This window comes from Phodopus roborovskii, unplaced genomic scaffold (genome assembly GCF_943737965.1).
Source record: "Phodopus roborovskii unplaced genomic scaffold, PHOROB, whole genome shotgun sequence".
Taxonomy (NCBI): Eukaryota; Metazoa; Chordata; class Mammalia; order Rodentia; family Cricetidae; genus Phodopus; species Phodopus roborovskii.
The window spans coordinates 6971191-6997077 of NW_026126588.1; the positions used below are offsets into that span (position 1 = coordinate 6971191).

The 25887-nt window shown below is 39.7% G+C and overlaps 1 protein-coding gene across 1 annotated transcript; it reads right to left on the reverse strand.

Moving 5' to 3' along the window:
- Positions 1–7439: 7439 nt before the first annotated feature.
- Positions 7440–25273, reverse strand: Rhag (Rh associated glycoprotein). The gene is made up of 10 exons (XM_051204355.1): positions 25105–25273; positions 17659–17842; positions 17287–17437; positions 14803–14950; positions 14426–14592; positions 12632–12769; positions 11590–11711; positions 10588–10664; positions 10183–10256; positions 7440–7520 (listed from the first exon to the last, which is right to left on the reverse strand). Exons 1-10 carry the CDS (start codon positions 25247–25249, stop codon positions 7446–7448), a joined length of 1281 nt encoding a protein of 426 aa, XP_051060312.1. The 5' UTR covers positions 25250–25273; the 3' UTR covers positions 7440–7445.
- Between the last annotated feature and the right edge of the window lie 614 nt (positions 25274–25887).

Genomic DNA, 25887 nt, shown 5'->3' on the forward strand with positions numbered 1-25887 from the left:
GCCGAGACAAACCCTGTTCTTCATCCTTGCCCCGTGTTGGTCTTTTACCTTTCCTCTTTCACCTCCCACTTGAACCTGTTCTGTCCAATAAAACCTGGAAGGATTCTTTTCATGTACAACTGGGATTACTCTCGTGTTTCCTGATAGATAATACATGCTTAATCCTGAACATGAAGTCCATACTTATCAATGAGATCAATTGCATTGTTTGCTCAATAGAGTGCAGTGTGATGTCTGTATGGGTGATGAGATGTGAAAGCCACATCAAGCGCTTCAAGTTTCATAGACCGTTACGTGATCTTACGTTTCCTCCCTTTTAATGACCCGGATAGGCACTTAGTTGAAACTTAGCAAGTACTGAGCACAGACTCTGGCTTAGGTCTCCAGTAAAGTAATATCTTCTAAAAATACTTGGGAGATTGGGGCCACTAGAAGGAAAAGGAGGGGAATAATGGTGTATGGATCTGTATTGTATAATTTATGTTATACAATGACATAGAACTTTTAGAGAATATTATTGAATATTTTATCAGTGTATTATAATTCTAATAATTGGCATTACTTTTATAATACAGACACAGAATCCCAATTGCCCTCTCTTTTACTTCTTGCCACCTCTTACTGACCCCTCCTCTTTCTAAATAGATTCCTCCCTTCCTTCATATCTTTAAAACACACTCAGATTCTTTATACAAGGGAAAGCATGTAATATTTCTTTCTGAGTCTTGTTTATTTTGATTAATATTATATTTTATTACACTCACATTTTATTCTTTATGTCTAAGCAATACTTTATTATGTGTGCATATTACATTTCTTCGTTCGTTCCCTTTCCTTCCTCCTTCCTTCCCTTCCCTCTTTCTCTCACTCTTCTTCTCTCCACTCCCTCTTTCTCTTTGTTTTTTACATTTTATTTATCATGTGTGTCTGTATACTGTGTGAATGTCAGAACACTGCTAGTAGCAGGCAATTTCCTCCTACCATGTGGATCCTGAGGTCATCAGATTTTGGCAGTAGGCCCTTTTACCCACTGAGTTATCTCACTGACCTCCATTCCATGTTTTCTTTATATGTTTACATGTTTATGGTACCCAGGGCGATTGCGGAACTCAATTATCACGAATAATGACAGCAGACATGGGTGTGATGGCATCTATTGCATTCTGACATTGGCTCCTTTAGGTGTGCATCCAAGAGTGGAGAACTGTATCGTGTGATCTTGCTATATAGCCCACACTGGGCTTACACTGGCACCCTTCCTGTCTCAGCCTCTGGAGTGCTGGGATTACAGGTGTTCACTACTTGTCAGTTTATAGAACTGTGTCAACTTCTCAGTTGACACACGGAAATACGAACAGTACAGTACAGAGCGATTAGACCACTGCGATGGATAGAGTGCACATTTAAGGTCCAGTATCTTCCATCCATCCCTTTCCTCTCAGTCACAAGCTCTCTTGTTTGTGTCTTCTTCACTCTGTTCTGAAGAGGAACCCTTCTTGCTGTCACCTCATTTGCCAGCTTTCTTTGCACCCTTAACCCGAGGAAAGCTCTTTCATTCAGTTGTTCAAGAACCAATTGTGCATTTTCCTTTGTGTGTCCAAACTGTGAAAAGAAAGTTGCTTAATAGGCATCAGAGACGAATCCTTTGCCCCTTGATGGCATGTTCACTTGTTCTACCATGGTTCGTGTTTAATTTATCTTTTTTTTTTTTTCTGCATCAAACCAAATTCTTGAAAGTGAGGATGTTTGTTTCCTTTTCACTTTTCATTTCATTTATTTATTTATTTATTTTTGAGAAAGGATCTCACTTTGCTTCCTTAACTGGCCTGGAACTATCTGTGTAGACTAGGTTGGCCTGGAACTCACAGAGATCTGCGTCTCTCTGCCTCCTGAGTTCTAACTAATGTGACTAAAGACATGTGCCATCATGCACAGCTACTTTCTATGTTAGTGTTGAAGCCCACCTACACAGGACTCAGTGGTTGATGCATTTCACACTTTTTGAAGAGTCAGTCTTAGTAACATTGAACTGAGACCAATCATGTGACCATGTAAAACAAGGTGAAGATGAAGAGATCAGGAGACCGGGTGAAGATATAGTTAGCTATTTATTTTAGCAGGACTGCAATTGCTACTTAAGTCTGTTCCTTCTATGATGCTCTGTTTATCACATGGTTTAGTGATAAATCATAGCTATGTTTGGGAAGACTTTGGATTGCTAGAACCAAGTCTCTGATAACAACATTTGTCAAGCAATGAAAATCTTCTCAATCATGTTTTGAACAGTTTAAAAGAGGCAGCTACACACACACACACACACACACACACACACACACAGTACTTCTTTGTACAGAATATACTTTGTAAAGACAATACTGCTATTTATTATGACCATACTATGATTATTAAATGTTACAAATGAGGAAACGGAGGCTTTAAGGAGTTGAGTGATGTGATCAAGGTCAGAGAGAGGGTTCAAGTTCACCTGAATTAAATTCTCTTCATCTCTGTGACACTTTGCTAGATCCCAGTACTGATGGTGAACACATCATCTGGCCATGATTCATATAGCACCTGGAGACTGATTGTGATGGATAACAAAGGAATGTGGCCGTAACTGTTTCTTAATTGTTCCTCTGAATGTGTAGGATAATTGCTAGATATTATCAGTAATATTTCCTAGCATATATCTATGTCAGTTCAGGAAGCTAGATGTTTCATGTTTTGACTGCAATTACTCTCCAAAAGGAGGAATGGAATCTCTGATTGTAAGTTTGTATATATTCTCAAGTCTCCAAGTCAGAGAGGGAACATGTTACCTGCCAAGGGTTGGTATATAAAATGACAGAGACTGGTAGGAGGAAACATAGGAACCTCTTGTCCATGTCTTCATGGGTTCTTTCCTCCAAGTGTGACTGTATCCTAATCTTATAACTCCAGCCATATTGAAACCCACAAGAGGCAGTCGCAAGGCACAGTCAAGTATGGAGTAACAGGTCACATAACTGCCGGGCTATAAACTGAACTGAAAAGTTTCAGGGATAAATGTGGTGACTTAGGTAAAGTCCAATTGTCTTCATATTTTTTTCTTTTTTCATTAAAAATGTTTGTAAGTGATCCCAAAGTGTTTTTTGCATTTCCCTTCTATGCTTTAAAATGATGCCATATGGCTACGGAGGTCATTCTGGTTATTTATCACTGTGTATAACGTCTACTCATTATCACCTCTCAAACACAATTTATTTTCTGCATTCATAAGGTATGTCCAAAAGCTTTTCTTTCACGAGCTCCAAATATTATACCTTGGTAATGATTTTTGGCTATAGAAAGGGTCTGATGTAGCAGATTGTTTAAAAATACAACCTTTGACAGACGAGTTTGAACTCAAATTCTGCTTTTTCTTAGGCCACTTGTGACAAAGTACTCAACCTGTCTGTAGCTCAATATGTAACATGATTCATCCTGAATCATAGTTATCAAAACTGAAATACATAAAAATATTGTGATTTACTGGCTAGTTGTCAGCCTGTTAAGGACTGAAATAATTCTACAGTTTCAGGACATTAAATAAACAAATTCTCAACTTAAAACATAGGCATTTTGACTCTGCATCTTGGCAGGTTGTACATTATATAAGTTAATTCCTTATAAAATGTGCTTTAATTGTTATTAATCTCTCTCATATATCTATGACTCTATAAGCTATAAAACTCTAACATTTTCATTTAAACAAATGGTTTCTGTAAACATTTTATATAATATGTCTTACTGTGGGTTTTGGAGCCAACTTAGAGTCATGTTAACTGATCTCTATCTGAAGCAGGCCATCTGCAGGGGACGAGGTGGTCAAATATTGCTAAGGTTTTAGGTTCTCCAGTCATTTTTAAAATTGAAAAATAACACCTTGTTACTCACAAATATGAATCGTCTGGGCTTCTGTTTGTATTTTTTTAGCCTTGATGAATCCCTACATGTGTAAAGGTTCTTGTTCTTGTGAATTTTAGCCTAATTTCGTTAACATAAGAATATTGCATAGTCGCTCTAAGCTCGACATTCAAGAGCACTTATCAGATTAAAATAGACCAATACAGTAAAGTGAGATTTTAATCACGGTGATTGTTATAAACAAGAGAGAAGGATTATTGCAACAAGAGGAGTGACCGTTGACATGGGGAGGGAGAAGGCTTTGACTAAGGTTGTATAGACGTAAGCAACCTGGCTGGAAAGAGTTGGGTGTGCACGATAAACCAGTAGAAAGATTGAGTAGTGGGTTAGAATGTATGCCAATTACCACACGATACACTGTTCTCTGGAGTTTTTATGTTGGAGCCATATGAGGAGGAGCCAGGGTTCCGAGTTTGGAGGAAGGAAAGGGGGATTATTCCGATTGATCAGTGGCTTAGCAGTTCATCCATTCAACTGTGTGAAGGGAATTGGTGGTACGTGCCTGGCTATGGCATAGGTCAGAAAAGGGGCATCTAGGAGGATTATACACAGGGAAAGATTTTTTTTTTTTAAATTTGTGTTTATCTGGAACACAAAGGGTGAAGTGTTCTCCTTTATCCTCACTGTTCTCATGTGACAATCTGTAAAATTCAAATTCAAATCCCTGCTATGTAACATAGGGCATGTGAGAAGACTGTTTTAAACACACACACACACACACACACACACACACACACACACAATAAAAACTAAGTAGGGAATGAAGATCCATGTGTCAGTGGGTGTTTATCGAGCAATCTTGTGCACTGACTGAAATAGTTTATCCTCTGTCGTCTACAAACTTCATAGAAGAGGCATTATTGAAGGCAATGTTCTGTTTCCAAACCTTTAAAGGAGATAAAGAAATTTGACTATAGGTCCGAATGAAGATGCATTTTAGGCTTAGCTAAGAGTTACTTATGTGATAAAGCATCACGACCAAAAGCAAGCTGGGGAGGGCGGGGTTTATTCCAGTTTACAACTCTCAGGTCAAGCACCATCACTGCAGGAAGATGGGAGCTCCAAGGCTCCAAGCAGGAGCTGAAGCAGAGACAGGAGTGGAATGCTGTTCACTGCCTCCATAGCCATAGCTTGCTCAGCCTGTTTCCTTACACAGTCAAGGACCACCTCCCACATCGGCCTGCGCTGTTCAGCATCAGTAATGAATGAAAACAGTGCCATGCAGACTTGCCTACAGGCTAAGTTCACGGAGTTATTTTCTCAATTAGGATGTCCTCTTTCAAGATATGTCTTGGTTTGCATATTGCCACAAATCATTGTTAATAGTAAGTCTGTCTGACTGAGGTCCAAGCAACTGGAGACTTGTGCCTGGGTTCTCTTGGCCTTATCCCGAGAACATACATCCCTGGCCAAGTATTATTTAATTTGTGTCCTTTTACAGTAACAAAATATGTCTGCCAATACATTCTTTTCCAAATTATGTGTCTTCCTAAAAACTTAGTTAAGTGTTAAAATGATCTGGATGATCCTTAAACTTTGTACTTTTCTGGTACATTCAACATAACAGTTCTCATCCTTAAGTACACTAATAAAATGTAGGCATTGTATTGAGTTTTGAGTTTTGTACAGTCTGTTTGATCATATTCCTGTCCCTCAACTCTTCTAAGGTCCACTCTTCCATTTCCTTCTCACCCAACTTTGACACAGAATTTTAAAGTAATCATTATTTAAGAATGCACAGTAATGCCTGAAAAATAGATTTAAAAGGCAAGGACCATAATTTTGATTGCATTTATCAATATGGTGAAAGGCCCCTCCCCCAACCGTGAGAAAACAATCATTGCTTTTTATGTATCACCCTGAGCAATCCCATCAAAGGCTCAGAAAATGATGGAACTTAGCTTGTATTGTATCGCGCCTGTTCAAGTGTCAACAGCATTTTTTTTTATCCTGTAAACTTTATAATGATAAAGGAACAACTAAAAAATTTCTAATGAAACAGTAATTACGGGAGGGATTCACTACAGTAACTTTTAACAAATTTGCTAAAGGCTATGCTTTGTTATTTGTTCACAAAAGTATTCTCTCCACCGAACGAAAGGCAATGTACTACTTTGAGTAAGAGAATGTTGACTCAGAGTTCAAACAAACAAAATTTTAGTGTTCTAAGACCTGTATTGAAGAAAGGTAGGTGAGAGTATTCACAAACCAGACATGGATGCCCTCACAACACACTTCCAGAAAAGTCAGATCAACTCTCTTATAATTTAGTGTCTCCATACCTCCCATGATTTCCTCTATGATCCCTGGAGGCTGAAGGAGCCTTGAATACCCCTGTTATAAAGGTGTCTCTTATTGAAGGTCATCAGGGGAGGGGACACTAGGTTTTGTTTATATGACACATTTGAAAAGCCTGTTTGAAGGAGAGCCTGGTGCAAGAAGTTGCCTGCATGACACACAGTGTATTTATGCCTTAAAAGATTTTACCTGAGATAAAATATTAAGCGATTAACTTATACCTGTAGTTTTCAAGTTCTAACCATTGACTGTGGCAGAGATCACAGCCTTTGGTGCTTCCTGTTAAGATTTCAGGACCGGGGATAGGAAAAAAAATGTCAAAAGATCCAAACACAGAAAAATGTAACTTGATTTGTATAAAAATGGTTTAATATGGGCTAGTGACAAATACCTTATTTAATAATAATATTTAATTATTCAAAATTTTATACAGATACCTGTTAAGCTCTCATTACAAATAATAACCATAAAATGAATTAAGAATAAGAATATGTAAGCAACAATGCAACATTACTATGACTATTTTTAAGATTTAAAAGGGTGCTAACTATAACATTAATATTACTTCCTATTTACAAGGCCTTCTTTCATTTTTCTAGTACAGATTCTCTAGAATGCCAATACTTTAGCTCTATACTTTTGGGAACTGAAGACATGGTATGTACATTAAGAAGCTAAAGGGATGGTGATGAAGTACATGTAATAAAACAAGCCATATCTAACTGGGGGAAGAAAAGGACCCAGGCGGAGGAGGTGAGGAATTACAAGGGGGTGCAGCAGGTAAGGGAATGGACAAGAACAAAATAACGACACCCGAATGACAAAGTGGCCATGATGAAAACTATTGCTTTGTATGCTAATCTAAAAAGTGGATGAAGCCTGACATGTTAAGGAGTGTTGGTGTCTTTGCAAATCTATCTCTTTGGCAAAATATCAAGAATACAATCAAATTTTTACTGTGCACCTAGTCCTTAGCAAAGTCAGTCTTAGAGTCTGGGACAGAACCCAATTGACAATCTGTTTTACAGGCTATTGCCTGTCAATTGAGAAATCACTTGAGCATCAAGGAATAATACCAGATATGAAGGCATTTTTACACTGGCCATTTGGAGCCTGGGAAGTGTCTATTGTCCCCGTGTCTCTGATACTACGTTTTTGTTTGCTCCCGCTTGACTGTTGTCGGTAAGGCAGAGGAACGGTATTTAGACTTCGTGCTCCAGGTGATTGTGAATCACATATTGAAGGAAGTGAGGATCAAGTTCTCTGATCTTGGGAACCTTGAAAAGCAAAAGTGACAGTGTGACAGTTGATGGCTTTTTCGCCGGGCCGATCTAAAATTAGCGCTAAAGCAAAGGTGTTATCTATAGTTATTATCTAAACCTGGCAAAACTGAGAATGAAAATTATTTGGATTTGACAAAAATACAAACGCAAACCATTTACGCCACCGACTTTGCGTGTTTCCTGTTTTCCCAACCCGGGTTCCCTAACAGTCTGTTGAAGCACCTGCCCCGCTCAGGAAGTTCATGAAATGGGCTAGGAGGCAGCAACGGTGGAGTCCAAGGCGAGAAAGAGGCTTGAGCATGTTAGCGACAAGACCTTCAGATGTGTGCTCTTTTCAGCATACACATCGCATTTGCTTTTTCCTACTTACAGACTGAGTAGAATGCCTCATGCTATTGACCAGTATTGTTTATGAACATCTTCTAAAATTTCACACAAAAGACCAGAGATAGTATTTGCTGGTTAAATTCTATGATTGTTTCGTTTCTACTTTGGAAAGCAACTTACCTTTTGATATGTATTATTTTTCATCTATTTACTTATGTATGCGCACGTGGGTGCCCGCATGAATTTATGTGCACCACACACCTGCAGGCACCCATAGAGGTCAGAACAGGAGGACAACTGGGAACCCGAGGTGGCTGTGAGCCAGCTGATGTGGCTGCCCGAAACTGAACTCAGGTCTCCTGCAAGAGCAGGAAACTCTCTTAACTGGATAGTCCCTCCAGCCCTTAACTTTTTAATTTTTCCTGGTTAGTTAGTTGTACTACCTTTATTTCTATCTGTGAGTAGGAAGTCCGTGTAGTTTTATCACACATATGCTACACACATGTTCAGCTGTCTTCAGTGGAGTCGAGACAGGTGAGTGGAAATCACCTCTTCCTAGGCACTGGGTAGGAGCTAAGCAGTGGTATGCATTGTAAATAAATAAATAAATAAATAAACTGCTAAAATTTCTGTTAATGCTACGTTCTTTAAGGTTATAAGAATTCCTGGTGTCTATTTTCCTATGCTGGGTATAATGAATTTGAGTCTCAATTGGTAGCTTTTAGGCTCTGTCATAATTGGCTAGCTACCTTAATCAAAAAGACTATCAATCTAACAGGCAACTGGTCTACTCTTAATTCTAGCTCCAGCTTTCTCATGCACTCCATGGATGCCTTGAAAAAAACTACAGAAAAGTTGCTGTGTGGCCCCAGACAAGGTTTCTAGAACCAGTCTGTACCAGATTTTGCCATCATAAGGTACAATCAATTATTGATGATTTTGTGCCTGTTTTCATGCTGGCTGGAGGGGAAGCACTTTCTCTCCGTAGCAGAAGGAATTGTGTGATTGTTGCTAAGAGCCTCAATGAGTATGATTACTGCTAGGAGACAAGGCTGTGATTGAATAAAAACATGGCTGTAATTGGTCCAATTACTCCTTCTTAGACTATGTATGTATGCTGCTTATCCTCACCCAGTGTGCCAGCTAAGAGACACTGCTGCATTGCCTCTACTGACGTCGTGTATCAGACAGATAAATGGCTTCTCTTGAGTGATCTTTCCTTCCTTCCGTAGTGTAAGCTGAACTAATATGAAAGCAGCTGCACAGCCACCAGAGGGATACCAACAGCAAAATAGCAGAGGCAGCAGAGTAGCAGTGGCAAGTGGCATTGAGAATTTTTTCTTTTCTTGCATCCCCGCCCCTCCCCTGCCTCTTTTGAAACAAGGTCTGTCTCTCCATAGCCCTGGCTGTCCTGGAACTCACTATGTAGACTAGGCTGGCCTTGATCTCACAAGAGATCTGCCTGCCTTTGACTCTTCAGTGCTGGGATTAAAGATGTGCACCGCCACAGCTGGCATGGCATCGAGAAGTAAACATTTGGCAGTCCAAGCTGTGTAAGCAGCAAGGTAGCCAGTTGCGGCAATGGATCCAGCAGCAGCAGGTCCAGGAGTGAACCTGGTACAAGAGTATGATTGACAGTGCCAGCCTCGAGACTGATGTCAACCCCTAGAGATGTCTGGATTCTATTCAGTGACTGGTTCTGAGCACTAAGCTTCCAAGATTCCCAGTTTGTGTCTGCTTCCCCAAACAGCTTTGATTCCCAAACAACCCTAACAGGTACCAGAAACAAAATGGCAGAGGATGGCGTTTTGGGTACTCATCCTGGTGGCAGCCAAGTTGTTGAGAGAGCTCCTCAGCTGAATAGCCAAAGTAGAAGATGGCCAGCAGAAGGGAAGAGGGAGAGGGAGGGAGGCAGAGAGAGAGAGAAAGAGAGAGAGAGAGAACCAGAAAACAGAGCTAAGACTAAAGAAGGAGAGAAGGCTATGAGGAGCTACAGAAGGGGACCTGAAAGGTCTGGTCATTATTAGAGTTTGAAGAACATAATCAAGTCTCCTAAGCCGAGTCTCCGAGCCCAGATGAGAACAGTCCACTGGCACTGATTCATCTCAATCAAGGTTCTGAGACTCTATTGCTACATAAGGACTATAACACTAGAGGGCACCACTTGCCATTATTTCTGCCTACCAGAGAAAAGAGAAGTCGCTGGAGACCAGCATTTGAAAAAAACTCCTTCTTGTCTATTTGAAATTTTGATCTGGAAGAGCAAAAGAGTCATGTTACACATGACACAGCCATCATTTATATTCTCCTTTTGAATCTTGTACATTACCTTCCAATAAAGAGAATCGTCATAGCAGTTCTCATCAGGGGGCTGAGCCCAGATAGGTAACTTCAGAATTAGACCTACAAGGAGAGAGAGAGAGAACACAAATAGTTTTGTGAAAATGGAAGGCTACTTCCTTACTCAGTAGCTAAAGTACTGTTACGAAAACCGCTCCTTCAGCAGCCAGAACCTTAGCACCGTTTGGAACTGACCAATGAACTGTGTCTAAATTGTCTCTCTGCAAAGTAAATGGAGTCATGGGTTACTATTCATATTGCTATTATTCATACTATTTTGAGATAATTTTCCAATGGTCTGGAAGTCCTAATCCTTCCGTGTTAACAATCCAAGTAGCCGTGACTGAAAGCACGTGCCATGAAACCCAGGTAAATGTTCGCTTTTGATACAAACCTGTAGCCAAACCTCCAACAACTGCTGAACCGATGGAGGAACCCAGTGCTGCTGCCTGCATGACTATGGAAGAAGACCTAGGAAAAGCAAATACAAAGTCACCGGTTATGCTTTGCCATTCATTAGTTGTGAGTACTAAAGCATTCTTCAGAAGGAATTTAGGACTTCCAAAAAAAAAAAAAAAAAAAAAAAAAAAAATTCACCCTTGCTTTGATTCATGCACTAAAAGTCTATTGAATAATCAGTTCTGGAACCTCTCTTCTCGACAGCCTGGAAGGGATAATGTCTAAACCAACATGGTTACCATTTTCTCATCACTCTAAGAAAACAATTTTAGTGAGATTAGAAGGTTCATTAATAACATCAGAAAAACTAAGTATGGCCTATATGTTAGGGAGAAGGCAATGAAGACATCAAAGAATACATCTGTACTATCAGAAGCAGTTGCTTTGAAATAAATATAATAAAGTAGCATAGTCTTGGGGGAAAGCCTGCTACCAAGCCCTACGACCTGAGCTGGAATCTCTGGACCCACAGGGAGGAAGGAATCAACTCCTGAAGCTGCCTTCTGATTTCCATGTGTACATGCGCACAGGCTCTCTCTCTCTCTCTCTCTCTCTCTCTCTCTCTCTCTCTCTCTCTCTCTCTCACACACACAGTAAATACAAATGTAAAACTTTAAAAAGTCATTATAAGTTGGGGTGGGAAAGTGCCATACATGGCTTTGAAATGTGTTAGGCTGCTAAATAAAGAGCAGGTGAACTTTGAATGTAGTTGTGTCACTAGCGCAGAGCGTCTCTGAGGGGTAGCAGAGTTTATGAAACATTACAGGAGGAGGAAGTCTGTGAATGGAGGCAACTGGAAAAGATTCATTAGTGGTATTCTCGCTCTTATGTCTCTCTGAGCCTGGCATGTTTACAACAACAGGGTCCTGCACCCATCGTTGTGTATTCCCACAAACACAATTAGGAAACACAAGACCACCCGCTGGTTTTTACTTACCCCGCAGACATCCCAAAGTACACTGCCAGAATGCTGGCAAGGCCTCCAAACACGCCAGGTAAGCCGTGCAGGTTATGGACTCCACATGTATCTTTGATCATCAGTTTATTAGCTAAGAATGGCTAAGGTTGTCAAAGGGAGAAAGGTCATTATCTCGTAAGGCATACAGAGCTCCGTACTGAAGCCACGAGCTGGGTCAAGGATTATGTTTATACATTCTTATCATGCACATATAAAACACAGTGTGATGTTACACATTACAAATGCGTGGTTAAGATGTTTCTGTAGCGAAAGCAAATTATTGGTTTCATCATGCCCACATTTACTCCGTTTAAAAAATTTTTGATTTTCTGACATGAGCAGTTAAAAGTTGCTCATCAGTGTGAATTCCTAATGCAGTACATTAAAAAACCTGACGTTCCCATATATGCCAAACTTCCGAGTTTGTTTACCATACAGGTCTGCTGCCTGGTATGCTGTATTCTCTTGCCTGCCCTCTCCACGTCTGCCTCTACTCAGAAGAAGCAGTTTTATCTAAGGCTCAGTTTTTCTTTGAAATTGAAATGCACCCCTGTCAAGCACTTTACATACACTGGCGATGAAACAGTCTTTAGTGACTGGATTGGAAGGAAGTGGCTTCGCCTTCTCACCTTCTAGTAACAACTTACTTGCCTCATTAGAACACAGAGTCCACAAATAAACAAACGACAACAATAAGAGAGTCTCTAGGACTTCTCTAAAGGAATTAACATAATCCCTTAACTTTGACTTCAAGCTGAATCCCTAATAGCCAGTATCAGATTCTCTCCTGCCACACAGACATCAGGAAAGACGGAAGTCACTGTAATGTGGGTGGCATTTTCTGAAAGGAAGACAAATGGCCTGCAGTGAAAGGCACGTAGGGAAAAAACAAAACAAAACAAAACAAAAAACAAACAAACAAACAAACAAAAAACACCACCACTGATGCCACTGGTGAGGTATGGGAAGACCTTGATACAGATTTAAGGGTTGTTTGGTTCAATACACCTATCATACGTACAGTAAGGAACTTGTATCCAAGCACAGAGATGATGCCTGCTATGCTCCCTATGCCCATGGCAGCATAGAGGGGGATTTCCATGTCCGCACATGTGCCCACAGCGACACCTCCAGCCAGAGTAGCATTCTGAATGTGAACCTGAACGGAGGCAGAACCATGAGTGAGGGAGGACTGGGGAATGAGGCAGTGTCAGAGAGACAGGAGGAAGGCAGAGTCCAGTGGGCATCTGCATTAGCAGTTAGATGAAAGATATGTTTCTGCAGACACACACACACACACACACACACACACACACACACACACACACACACACATTCCCCCTCTCCCTCCCCCATCTCTTTCTCTCTTGAGACATAATCTGGTCAGAAATGACCGAGGCTGGAGAAAGAGAACTAATTCAAGTTCACCAGAATTCTCTGAAGCCACACTCTGCCTGGTCTACCCAAAGAGCTGGATATCTGTCATTTTTAAAAGTAAACCTGTTGCGGATGATGTGTTTTAAAAATGTGTTTCCAGTTGTCTCTTATGATACACATTATAAAGAGCTGAAATGCATATTCTCAACCTTGCTTTAAATACGCACTATAGGGGTTTCAAAGATGGCATAGTATTTAAGGGCACTGGCTGCTCTACCAGAGGACCCTGGTTCAATTGCCAGAACTCACACAGTGGCTAATAAATGTTATGGGGGATCCAATGTCCTCTTCTGGTCTAAATGCACATTACATGCACGTGCTGCACAGATATTCTTGCAGGCAAGATATTCATAAACATAAAAATACATAAATCATATATAAACATGCATATATAAACATACACACCACACACACACACATATATATATATATAGGTACATATATATGTATCTATATATATTGCATTTATTTCCTCCTTGCATTGGAAAACAAGAGTGCTTGGTCTGACTTTGTATTTTTATTTTTCCTGTACGGACCATTTCTCTAACTCCCAAGCAAGAAACTCAAGGCAAGCCAGGTTGAACTTAAAGAAAGATATTATGTTTCTTTTTGGGTACAAAGAAGTTGCAAACATTACTTCAGTGAATTTCTAGATGCCCATTGTCTGTGTCTCTCCAGCACCGACATCTCACACAGGCATAGTACAACAAGATGTCATTACTCCAACACTACTAAGGATCTCATTTGGATTTCATTAGCACCCAAATTGTCATTTTCCTTTTCTAGAGCTTATTTGGGATTATTGTTTCTGTTTATATGTTTTTCCTTAAAATTGCACATATGCCCAATGAAATATAATGATAACTGCCTCCTGCTTTCCCCCTCTAATCCCCTTCTGTTCTTCTTGCATGTCCTCTGCCAACTTCACATTTTTTGATACCCCAATAAGTCCAGTTGGTGCTGTTCATTTGTGCAAGGGTGTGGGGACATCCTCTAGAGGAAAGAAATTTCACCAGTGACTGTCCAGCATAGCCATCACCCTTGGACACTTGCAGTTGGCAAAATAGAACCAACACTCACCATCTTACTCCCCTGTCTTACTCTGACAAGTCAAGAATTGAGGGGAAATTTTATGGAGCGAAGAGCCTTTATGCCTGAGTTTTACGTGACTGCATAGCCTACAAACTGCCAATTCATTAACTTCAATTTAGCAGAGTAGATAGTAAGTAAAAGAAATGAAAATTATTTTCAAAACATTCTCCAAAGTCTGCTGTTCTGTAGTTTGTCCTGGTAGCCCAGCTCTGATGCATAATGACTTTCTTATCTGAGAAATTGTTGACATTCATGAAGTTTGCATTGGTTTAATATTGACACTTACCATATCCAGCCTGCCTCGGCGCTCAACAAGGCTGGACAAGGCACAGGCCATAATCACAGAGGCAGCAAGGGATAAGTATGTGTTGACAATGGCCCTATACTGTTTTTCTTCAGGTTCAGCAATGGCTGAATTAAAGCTGGGCCAAAATATCCAAAGGAATAGTGTCCCTGTAAATCATAAATGGTATTAGTTATTGGAGGAAAATTAATGGTAGGGTAATTTGCTCTAGGAATTGATGTCTGTGATTTTAGATTTCACCATCTAAGAGCCAGGCAGAACAGGAAATATGGACCTACCATAAAACAAAGTCCTTTTCAAAAGAGGCCTTTTGGGCATCTTCAGGTATGGACATTCTGAGGTTAGTTCATTCTACTCACCAATCATGGCAAACAAGTCAGAGTGGTACACAGATTCTTCATTTTTATGTTCCCGTCGGAGGCCAGGGCGATATAAGATGCCTGCTACAGCTAAGCCAAAATAGGCTCCAAAAGCATGGATGGTCATTGATGCCCCAGTGTCAGAGGCCTGCCAGGACAAAATGACGTTTGCATAAATGGAGGTGAAAATGGGCCTCACTATACGCAGAAAGACAATTAAATAATTGCTTAAAGAAACGATAAAGTTAGGTAGTAAAATAAGAAAAAAAAATGTCAAGCTCTTGAGATGGGCAAAGGTAAAGTATTTATTATGATGTGGGGCTAAAAATAATCACTAATAAACATCTATGAATGTCAGGGTTTATAAAACTGGGATAAATTATCCTCCCAATAAAATTGTGTTGATGCTTATGTGAGACCATATTTCTAAAGAGCCATGTCCTTACCAGACACACAGTACATACTACGCTATTTCAGGTTTGAGAGATGCCCAGTGAACTGTGATGTATTGCACACAACACAAAACAAAAATGATTAACATTGACCCGACTTTGCAGCTAAAGCTTGTTTAAAGGTAACTCAAAGACTTGAACCTTAAAAAGGCCAACAACTCCCCAACCATGGTTCTACAATCTGTTATACACTACATGAAAGCCAGCTGAATTCCAATACTGATTTGGAGAGAGACATTTTGTTTCCATTTTAGGATCTGATATGAATTTAATCAAGCACTCTCTATTTTGTCCTAGGGAGAAAATTTAGGATGCTAAGCTGGGAACAGTTAAGGTAGGAAAATATCACTCATTTATTTAAGATTACCAAAGTGGCACAAGTAGAAGAATCTCCTAGTTTGCTCCAGACAAAGACTTAGTGCCCTTAAGGAATAACTCCATTGGTTTGAGTTCAGTCATCACTGTAGCACATATATGCCTTCAACGTTCAGCTTTGCTAAACACTTCCATTTGGGAACCTTATTTCTCTTTACCATATAGCATCAGGAGAGTCAGATAGATGGCTGTTAATTACATTTGCACTTTGCAAACACCATGTAAGTCTGCGTCCCTCTACCTTCTGTAGCAAAAGAACCCTTCCCATTTCCTTCTTAGAACATATCAAATTAGTCTTCATGTAAGCAAATCATTGAGCCTACAGGGCTTCTGTTAATCTCATCTCACCATCTTAGCATCGCCAGTTTCTGGCCAACTATGCTCATCTACTGCAACTCAAGTTTCTCGTGTAGCCTCCCCACTACCAACAAGCCTGTGTCCCTGAGCCTCCTTTGGCATTAAGGGCATGTCTCCTCCTTAGTGACCTGTGAAACTCCAAAATACTAGTGCCATTGTCACTTCCCTAGGAACTACTTCCTTGCTTTTTTACTCTATAGTCAATAGCTTTCTCATAACCCCCATTTCCCACTATGTACTTTCCATGTCTTTGGGTCAGTGGACACGTTGCAGTTTTGATATGCAATGTCTCCCAATCCCTCATGTGTGGGAAGCTTGGTCCCCAGGGCAGTAGTGTTCAGGGATGTGGCTTTGGGGAAGTGACTGTATCCTGAGGGGAGATTTGGTATCTTCAATGAGTGTATTGACAGAAGTGTCTATAATTGATTGGGTGATTAGGACTTAGTGAAGACTGTAAGAGTTACTAGAATGATTTTGTCCCCAGCCCCAGGAACGGAGATGCTTCACTCCTGTGCATCCCCCCAGTGTCTTAGCTCTTGAATTAAATGCTCGATACAAGTATAAATAAATTAAAATGTATATAAGTGTAGTCATAAATAGTCTATTATTATCTTTGAGGGCATGAGTAACATTTTCACAGAGAAGAAAAATTGACCCATTTCTACTTCTTCCTATGGTGCTATCTACACACTCATTTAAATATAAGTGGGAATGAATTATTGTTAGGCAACACAGTGTAATAAAAGGTGCAACGAAGTTAGGAAAACATGGTTTAAATCCAGACTCTGACTTGGGTGAATCATTTAGCATCTGTGGTCATTTAACTGTGGCATAATAGCAGTAACAATGGAAGGGCACCTACATTCCATGGTTCTGTATTGATGAAATGAAACAATACACAATTCTCCACGTCCCATTTTACAATAAGCACTCCACAGTGGTGACACACGCCTTTAATCCCAGCATTCGGGAGGCAGAGGCAGGCGGATCTCTGTGAGTTTGAGATCTGCCTGGTTTACAAGAGCTAGTTCCAGGACAGCTTTCAAAACCACAGAGAAATCCCGTCTTGAAAAACCAAACCAATCAACCAAACAAAACAATAAAAAAACAATGAACTAACCAATCAAATAACCCCCCCAAGAGTGTTTTTGTTTGTTTGTTTGGTTGGTTGGTTTTTTCTTGGTGTGTGTGCATTGGCACTCCCGTGGAGATTTGCCCGTATTTAGAGTGGGCACCCATTGCACATAGTGGCCAGCGCTGATAGATAGAGCATAGAAAGGGTATATTTTCTCACCCTTACCTCCAATATTTTAGTAACCAGATGTTCATTGCCAGCAAAGACAGCAATTTCTAGAATTGTCATGACCAACATTTGGATGGGGCTTGTTTTTCCCAGGACAGCACCAAAAGAAATCAGAACTGTGGCTGTACTGAAGTCTGCATTTATCATACTGAGAGTGAAAGAAAGAATAAATTGAATTAAGCGTGATTTGCACATTGAAATAGTTCAGTAAGTTGTGGCTTTTGCATGGGGGCACTAATCCCACTCATGAGATTTTCCCTTTAGATTTAACTGTCCAGATTTAATTATCTCCCAACCTAGACAGTAAGATTTCAACATACGAACTTGAAGGTGAGGGTACAAACATTCACATTTAAAAAAAAATCTCACCTTTTGATTCCAATGTGAAAGTTCTTTCCTTTGTCATGAAGGAGTCCCTGCACAATTGTACCCCACTGAAGGCCCAGAGCAGCAAGGAAGAGGTTGAAACCAATACCACTGAAGCCATATTTTTTCAGGAAGGTCATGAGGAAGCCAAACCCAACAAATATCATGACATGCACATCTTGGAATACTGAAAAAGAGAAGAGATTTTAAAAAAGTATTGAATAAAAGAGCCCAAAGGGTCCTGTTATAAATGCTTCTTAGAAAAATGCTTTCACCTTTGCGTAAAACTGCAAAGGAGATCATTAACTGTCTCAGTTGGGTTTTTGACAACTTGATGCAAGCTTGAGTTACCTTAACAGAGAAAATGACTCCATCAGATTGCCACAAGTCTGCAGGGCATTTTCTTGACTAGTGATTGATGGCACTGTAGGAGGTGCCACCCTGAGACGGTAGTTACAAATTGTGTAAGAAAGCAGGCTGAGCAAACCATGGAGAGTAAGCCAGTTAGTAGCCATCTTCCAATGGCCTTGGCTCCAGTCCCCACCCTTAGGTTTCTGCCTTGAGTTCCTCCCCTCAGTGATGATCTTAGAGGTGAAATAAACCCTTTCCTGCCATCTCTTGACTGAAGGGTTAGAGCATCTTCAGCCTTTGTTTCCCCTGAACTTGGAGTGATACTCTGCTTATAAAAGATAAAAGTAATATGAATCCGATGGAAAAAGAAGTATTTGAATAAGCTAGTCTCCATTTTTTAAATACATAGATAATAGTATAATTTTTTTTGGCAGTTTTAGTCAAACAAGAAAATACCTTTATAGCATTAAGGTATACTGAAGCATTAAATCAACATGCTAGGTTTTCCCTCTTGAGGAACAAGTACTTGGCTTGTTATCTGGAGTTGAGGGCTTAGCCTTCCCAGTTCTATTTTGTGGCAGTACAATGTTGGACAGGTTATATAATGTCTGGAAGCTTCAGTGTTTCATTGAAACCTAGATTGCTACTTTACAGGCTTATTTCCACTGAGATGACTTGTTTTCAGAGGACTCTTCAGTCCAAATGAATCATAATCAAATGTAACATAGCCAACATCCAGACTTTGTCCTCAAGGAGCTTCTAATTGGAAAAAAACACATTTGAATGATCATATAAAATAATTTTTTTTGCAATGAAATTATCACTATAGGATTTTTTTTGACACATTTTGCCCAATATAGCTTTCTTTGGGTATTTTTTTTTCATCTGTTGTCTTACTGGTTCACTTGTATATTATGGTTTCTGATTTTGTGTTTTAGTGGCGTGTGTGTGTGTGTGTGTGTGTGTGTGTGTGTGTGTTTCTTATGGGGATTTTTTTGGGGCTTATTTACTTATTGTCTGCCTGCTAGATTGTTTTCTAAAGAGAGAGAAAGAAAGAGAATGAAGTTGCATGGGAAGGGAGTTGGGGGGGAGAGTGTGATCAGAATATTTTGTATGACTTTATTTTTTAAGTAAAAGAAGAGAATGGTGTTCTACCCCCCCCATTTTTTATTTCATTTTACATTCCAACCACAGTTCTCCCTCCCACCCCTTCTCCTGCCCCTCTCTTCTTCCCCCGGCCCAGCCCCAGGGTAAGGGCTCCCATGAGAAGTCAACATAAGCCACAGTTTTGACAAACCATTCTGGAACTACATTATTGCCTCTTTTAAGCAAGGTTTGGACTAGATAGTGTCCAAATAGTCTTCTAGTTCTACACTTTTTTTTTTTTTTTTTGGTTTGTGATTAGGGGCCCAAAGCTCAATTAAGTGACTTGTTTCTAAGAGTAATGCTAGAATGGATCAATCCAGGTTTATATACTTCACTGTTTCGTTTATTTAATTCGTTTCTTGGTAGCTGCATATGTGTTTCCTCTGTAGTTAAGCCGTATCAAATCTCTCTTCTTGATGTGTTTCTTCTTCCTCCTCCTTTAAAAATAACACACTGAGTCCCACTGTTGTAGGGAGCCACCCCTGGGACTATCAAACTATCAATTGGGGTAGCTCCTCGGCTGGAGTGCGGGACTCCGGGTCCCTCTCCTTTTATGCTGTAGCGTTAGCCAGCTTAATCTTAGGTAGGCTTGTTCAGGAAGCTATAGTCGCTGTGAATTCGAAAGTGCTACTGTCATGTTCTGAAGACCTTATTTTGCTGCTATCTTCTCTTGCCTCTCTGGTTCTTACAATGTATCAACCTCCTCTTAGGTGATGTTCCCTCTTGGGGAGGAAGGCGTGGGATACAGATGTCCTATCTGAATACTTTACTGTTGTTTTAATTCAGTATTCAAGTTTTTCAACATCTTTCATGTCTTTTTCTTAGAGTTCTTTTGTTCCCCTCTGTAATCTACTATCTTTAAAGTGTTCATTAACCAACTCACTAAGAACATTTTATCCCATTTTTAATGCCTCCCATTGGTGATAATTATCCTGAAAGCTCTATTTTTCATTCCCTTTTATGGGAAACAAAGACATTTTATACTTGGCAAAGGATTTTATGGTTGGCCTCCAATTTTGTTACTGGTCCCTGCCACAAGAGGGCGTAAGCACCTCATCTGATATTCTCGTTGCTAAAGAGCTATGAGATATGAAGACTGTTGATAGGACCGGTTCGATAGGTCCAGAGCAAAGCAGGTTAGGTAATCAATGTTGCATTAAGAGCTTGTGAATGGAAACTGGGTAAATGCCCGCTTCGTTTTGTGCAGCAAGGTTCTGCCTTTAAGGCAACAAAGTGAGCACTTTTGGGGGGATTTACTCAGGGGCTCGCAGGTTGGGGAGATTATTTTTCAGCAAGTTTAGGAGTTTCCTAAATGTTTCTTAGTCATCGGCTCCCTGCATAAGCCTCATTTTCAATCAACGTGCATTTGTCAGTATTTGGGGACATATTTGGTTGTTATGATCTAATGGGGTGCAGTGAGGTACAGTGGGGACAGAGACTGGTACTGTTGCGAATCATGCTACGTGCACAGGACAGCCCCTACCCACCACAAGGAGTTTTCTAGTTCAAAACGCTAACAGTGCCACGGTTGAGAAACACTCATCTGCATCAGATCATTTAAGGACTCAGAGCGGCGCCTTAAAACTTCCGGTTTATTTACAGCGGGGCGGGGGGTGGGGGCACTGAGCAACCGAGAAAACTGATTCAAATCCCCCCTCAATTCCCATTTAGTAAGAATGACGTTTTAGTTAGTGCGCAGAATAATGGCTTTTATCCCGACATATTCGTATATATGTCACTATACATTGATTCATATTCACACCCACTCCCGTTCCTCCCACCGCCCCCACTCTCCTCTCCGCAATTGGTTCCCTTCTGCCTCCTGGCTCACACTAATTTACAAGTGGCCCAGATCTCTCCTTGCTCCCTTCTCCCACCAAATGACATAACCTGTGACCAAAGCACAGTGTTTTTATTTTTATTGTAAAGATTTTCCAGAAACTTGACAATCGAAAATGGGGAAACCGAAAGCTTAATCGGGGCTTAGAGCTCCATGTTGCTCTTTATCATGGCGGGAAGTCAGAACAGGAACCCAAACAGGGCAGGAGCCTGGAGGCAGGAGCTGATGCAGAGGCCTTGAAGGGGTCCTGCTTAAAGGCCTGTTCCCTGTGGCTTGCCCAGCTTTCTGCTTTATAGAACCCAGGAGGACCAGTCCAGGGATAGCCCTACACAATCAATCACTAATTGTGCAAATGCCTTACAGGTGGATCTTGTGGAAACATTTTCTCAATTGAGGTTCTTTCCTTTTAGATAACTCTGGCTTGTGTGTCAAGCTGACACACAACTAGTTAGCACAGATGACTAATACCTCATGTTTCATGTATTTCTTACTAGCTGAGTGCCTTTGCACATTCAATAAATTTTCCTAAGCTAGGTTTCCTCATCGGCAAAAATGGCAGTAATCTCACTCTATAAATACTATGTGGGTCTGGATTTTGCATTTGCTTATCTACTGATGTCTCCAGTACTTGAGACACATCTCGTGTTAAATACGAAATAAGCAAGTTAAATTAAACTCATGAGTGCACAGGACAGTAAGCTCTCACACTTTAACAGATATGTATTAAGAAGATACTACTTTCAGGGTGATCCTTAAAAGGGGTTAGAATATTCAAATATTTTCAAATAATTAAACCTATTTCTTTGTCTTCATAGATGCATTTTGTTGGAGATTTTAAATGGAAGAATCAATTTCTGTAGCTGCACTTTTTTTTTTTCATTTTTTTTTTTCTGTGACCTTAAGCCGGCAGTAATTTTCATGGGTATCTAAAGCAATGGCTTCAAGCTCTACAAGTTGTTCAGACTACAGGGAAATAAGGCATTTCATCGTATTTTCACGGAGTAACTTCTTATATCCGTAGATGTTGTTTGACCCTGATCTGGGGAAGACAGCTCAGTTGACAATGCATGCGTGTCCTCTACAAACACTGGCATTGAGCTTGCTTCCCCAGAACCCACATCAAAAGCTGGGTACAGTGGAATGTGCCCATCAAAAGCTGGGTACAGTGGAATGTGCCCATCAAAATCTGGGTACAGTGGAATGTGTCCATCAAAAGCTGGGTACAGTGGAATGTGTCCATCAAAAGCTGGGTACAGTGGAATGTGCCCATAAACCCAGCTCTGGAATGCAGGAAACAAGAGATCCTTGGGGGCTCACTGGATAGCCAGCCTCATCCACGATTCAGGGAGAGACCTTCTCTCAGAACCAAAAGCAGAGAGTCAGGGGCAGCAGGAGACTGCCAACTCACAACTATTACCACCCCCACCCACCTCCGGGGCCAACCCCTTCCTTCAAGAGAAGGAGGAGGAGGACTGATGCTAGTAGAGAGCAAATATTTTTTATTGAATTTGTTGGAGACAGTAGATTTATGTTGATAGATGAATCCTGCCTTCTAAATTGAAAATTAGTATTGGGTATATGATGCAGTGGTCTGATCGTAGGCTTTAAAGACAAAAACGAGACAAAAAAAAAAAAAAAAAAAAAAAAAAAAAAAAAGCAAAAACCCCAGGATTGGATTCCAATTCATCTTCCTTTTACCAAACATGCAACTTCTTGAAAACTACTTAATAACTTTAATCCAATTTTATCAAAGGTGTTTCTTTGTTACACGGATACTAAGGATTGTTTTGAAGATGAGTAAATAAGTGTTAAATTAGCTCTGTACCTTGGTCAAATTCAACTCTGTTCTGATATTACTAGTTGAAATTTAACCCATGCTGTAGATCAGGCTGGCCTGAAATGTACTTATTTTTATTTTATGTGTGTGAGTGTTTGCTATCATGTGTGTCTGTGTAGAACATGCACACCTAGTGTCTGTGGAAGCAAGAAAGGTGTGGGATGCCCTAGAACCAGTTAGAGAAAGTTGTGCACTGCTCACATGTAGCTTCTGGGAATCAAACTTGGGCCCTTTGCAAGAAAAAGGGCTTTTAACTACTGAGCAATCTCTCTATCCCCTACTTATTACTTTGCAATAACTGCTTTTCTATACATTTCTTCAAACAAAGGGTTTGGTTTTGAGGCTGGCACCAAAACCTGCCAGGATACAGCCATTCTCCTCATCACCATCATCTCCACCTCCATCCTCCCAATCACAGTCATCCTCATTACTGTCAACATCACACACACACACACACACACACACACACACACACACACACACACACACACGGCGGGGGGGGGGCGGGCTGTGGAATCTACTTTATGTTGGTCAACTATTCCTGAACCTGAGTTCTGTCCTGGAGTGCTTGATACACCTAGTGTCACCCCATTGGAACAAGTTAATTTTCCTTTTCCTAGCAAGTATAAATGAGAGTTCCATTGTTAACCTTTGTCCTAGTGGTTAGGTTTCCATTCATTTATTCATTCATTTAAAAAATATAACAAAATAAAAAAAATAAAGCAAAAGCTATCATACCCACGTTGAACAAGATAAACCAACAGAAGGAAAAGAAGCCATGAGAAAGCACACAACTTATAGACCCACTCCCACTCATTCACATGCTCAGTGAACTCATCCTTCCTGTGAGAATAGCGTTCCTAGGGACCTATCTTCTAACCACGTTTCAAACATCGCAAATATTTAAAAATGTGTTAAAATTAATATATGTATATTTATGAGTTAGTATTTTCTAGGTTTGCTTTTTCGTTGTTCTACAAGTACTCACAATCCTCAGCATTAGTTTCTGTGTCTCTTCAGATCGTTAAAATTTTGAGTAATCATCCCACATGCACCCCTCACAACTCAGACACATTTGAGTATATGCCATAATTAAAATCATACTAAATAGCCTATCAGTGATATTATGCAGGTATATAATAGCCATGGGATCCATCATAAGTCACAGCATTCACTCAGTGAACAAGTGACTGAAAAATGCTATGTATTTGGTACAAAAATTTGAAATAATTCTGTTTCTTTTATTTGTCTCTATGTTGTAAAATATAAAATACAATCCAGAGTACTATCAAATATCTATGAATATAAAGGTAACTGAGTTCTGAATGTGGCCTATGATCCTAACTCTCCTCTTAAATTTGAGTTTTGTAGTTTGGTAAGTCATCCTTGTTAATAACAACTCATAAATGAGAACGTCTTCACTATATATACTCCTGAAAAATATAGACATGAAAGCATCATTTTAAGAAATTTGAATAGGCGTTATAAATAGTAATAACAATTGCTGTTTTAAATGACTAAAAAATTAAAGTTGCTTGAGCTTCATTTAAAAGCGTAAAAATAATAGGGACTTTTATCTCTCTTGGAAGATGAATTAATGACTGTGTCAAGGTCATGATAATCCCTCAGCAAATGGTGCTTACTGTATAGTATCTATTTCCTAGTCTCCTTCCTTGGACTAGAAGCTCAATGGTTCTTTTTTTTCAGTCTCTGTTCTCAGAGAAGGAGTCTATTTTTAAATTAAATGTTTACCATTTTCAATAAAAGACCAAACTGTCTATTTTGATAAGTCTACAAAACCCAGAAGAAATGAATTAAAACTCCAGTAACCTTCTTCAACTACCTAAATACCCTTCTATATCTAAGGACCCACGGAGAATTCTGCCTTCCATTTCTTCACTTCATTTTACCTTTATCTCTGTTCTTCATTATTTATTTCCAGGTCTTTTATTTGCGGGAAGGTGACCAACACCTTTATTTTTTACAGAATGAGTAAAGAAATCCACACAATAAAAATCGTTACTTATTGTTAAGGATGCAAAAAAAATGTTAATGTTACCTTATTATTCTGATATTTGAACAAACACAGATTTTTTTTCCTAAACATTTTCATCACAAACAGAAGACAAGAATGTCTTAATGGGGACATATAATGCCCATGACACTTAAAACATTAGACAGTTCAAAGAGTACCTCAAAAACATATAGTATTATAGTATTTAAATACTTATATTCTGAGACCCCGAGGAACATAACAGGTAAATTGCTTACTCACAGGGATACAAGTGAAGGAATTGGTCCGTTTTTGTTGATCTTGTAGCATTGACCTGCTGGACTGTCTCATATTCAACAAATAATCCAAATAAAACAATCATAACAACTTCCAGGCCTATGGCCATGAGAGAGAATTTGAACCTCATGACTGTGGCACAGGACAGAGTTGCAATGAGGACTCCACAGGCTGTGTTGGGTTGATAAGAACCCAAAGAGAACTGCTTTGCATGTGTAATTAGGTTGCATGCTCAGAGCACTCCAGAGACCACACACACACACACACACACACACACACACACACAAAATGCTCCATCCACTAGAAACATTAAGTTCTGTAATGCACTATTTTGAATGTTGAGGAATATTTTTACATAGATTGGGAGAGGCTGCTATCCCATACAATATAGGATGCACAGGAATCAAGAGATAAAATATGTATATGTGTCTAGAATTGTATTTGACCTGACTCAATAGACAGTTCTTTGGTGCTTATTATGTGCTAAATACTTTCCCATGTCCCATAAAAGATATAAATTTAAACAAAATATAGAATGGGTTTGCCAACTTTTTTAAAGAAATCAGGAATTTATTTGAGAAAGCAGAAATATAAGCAAGCAATTGTATGAAAACAAATATGGAAGAATAGTTACATCATACATTTAAAAATTACCAGAAGAGTTCAAATTTCTCATCCCATTCAGTGAGTGATGGATAGAGTTGGAAATACTTAGTATCTCAATTGGATTGCTATGCATAGCAAATAGCAATTGTATATGCATTGAGT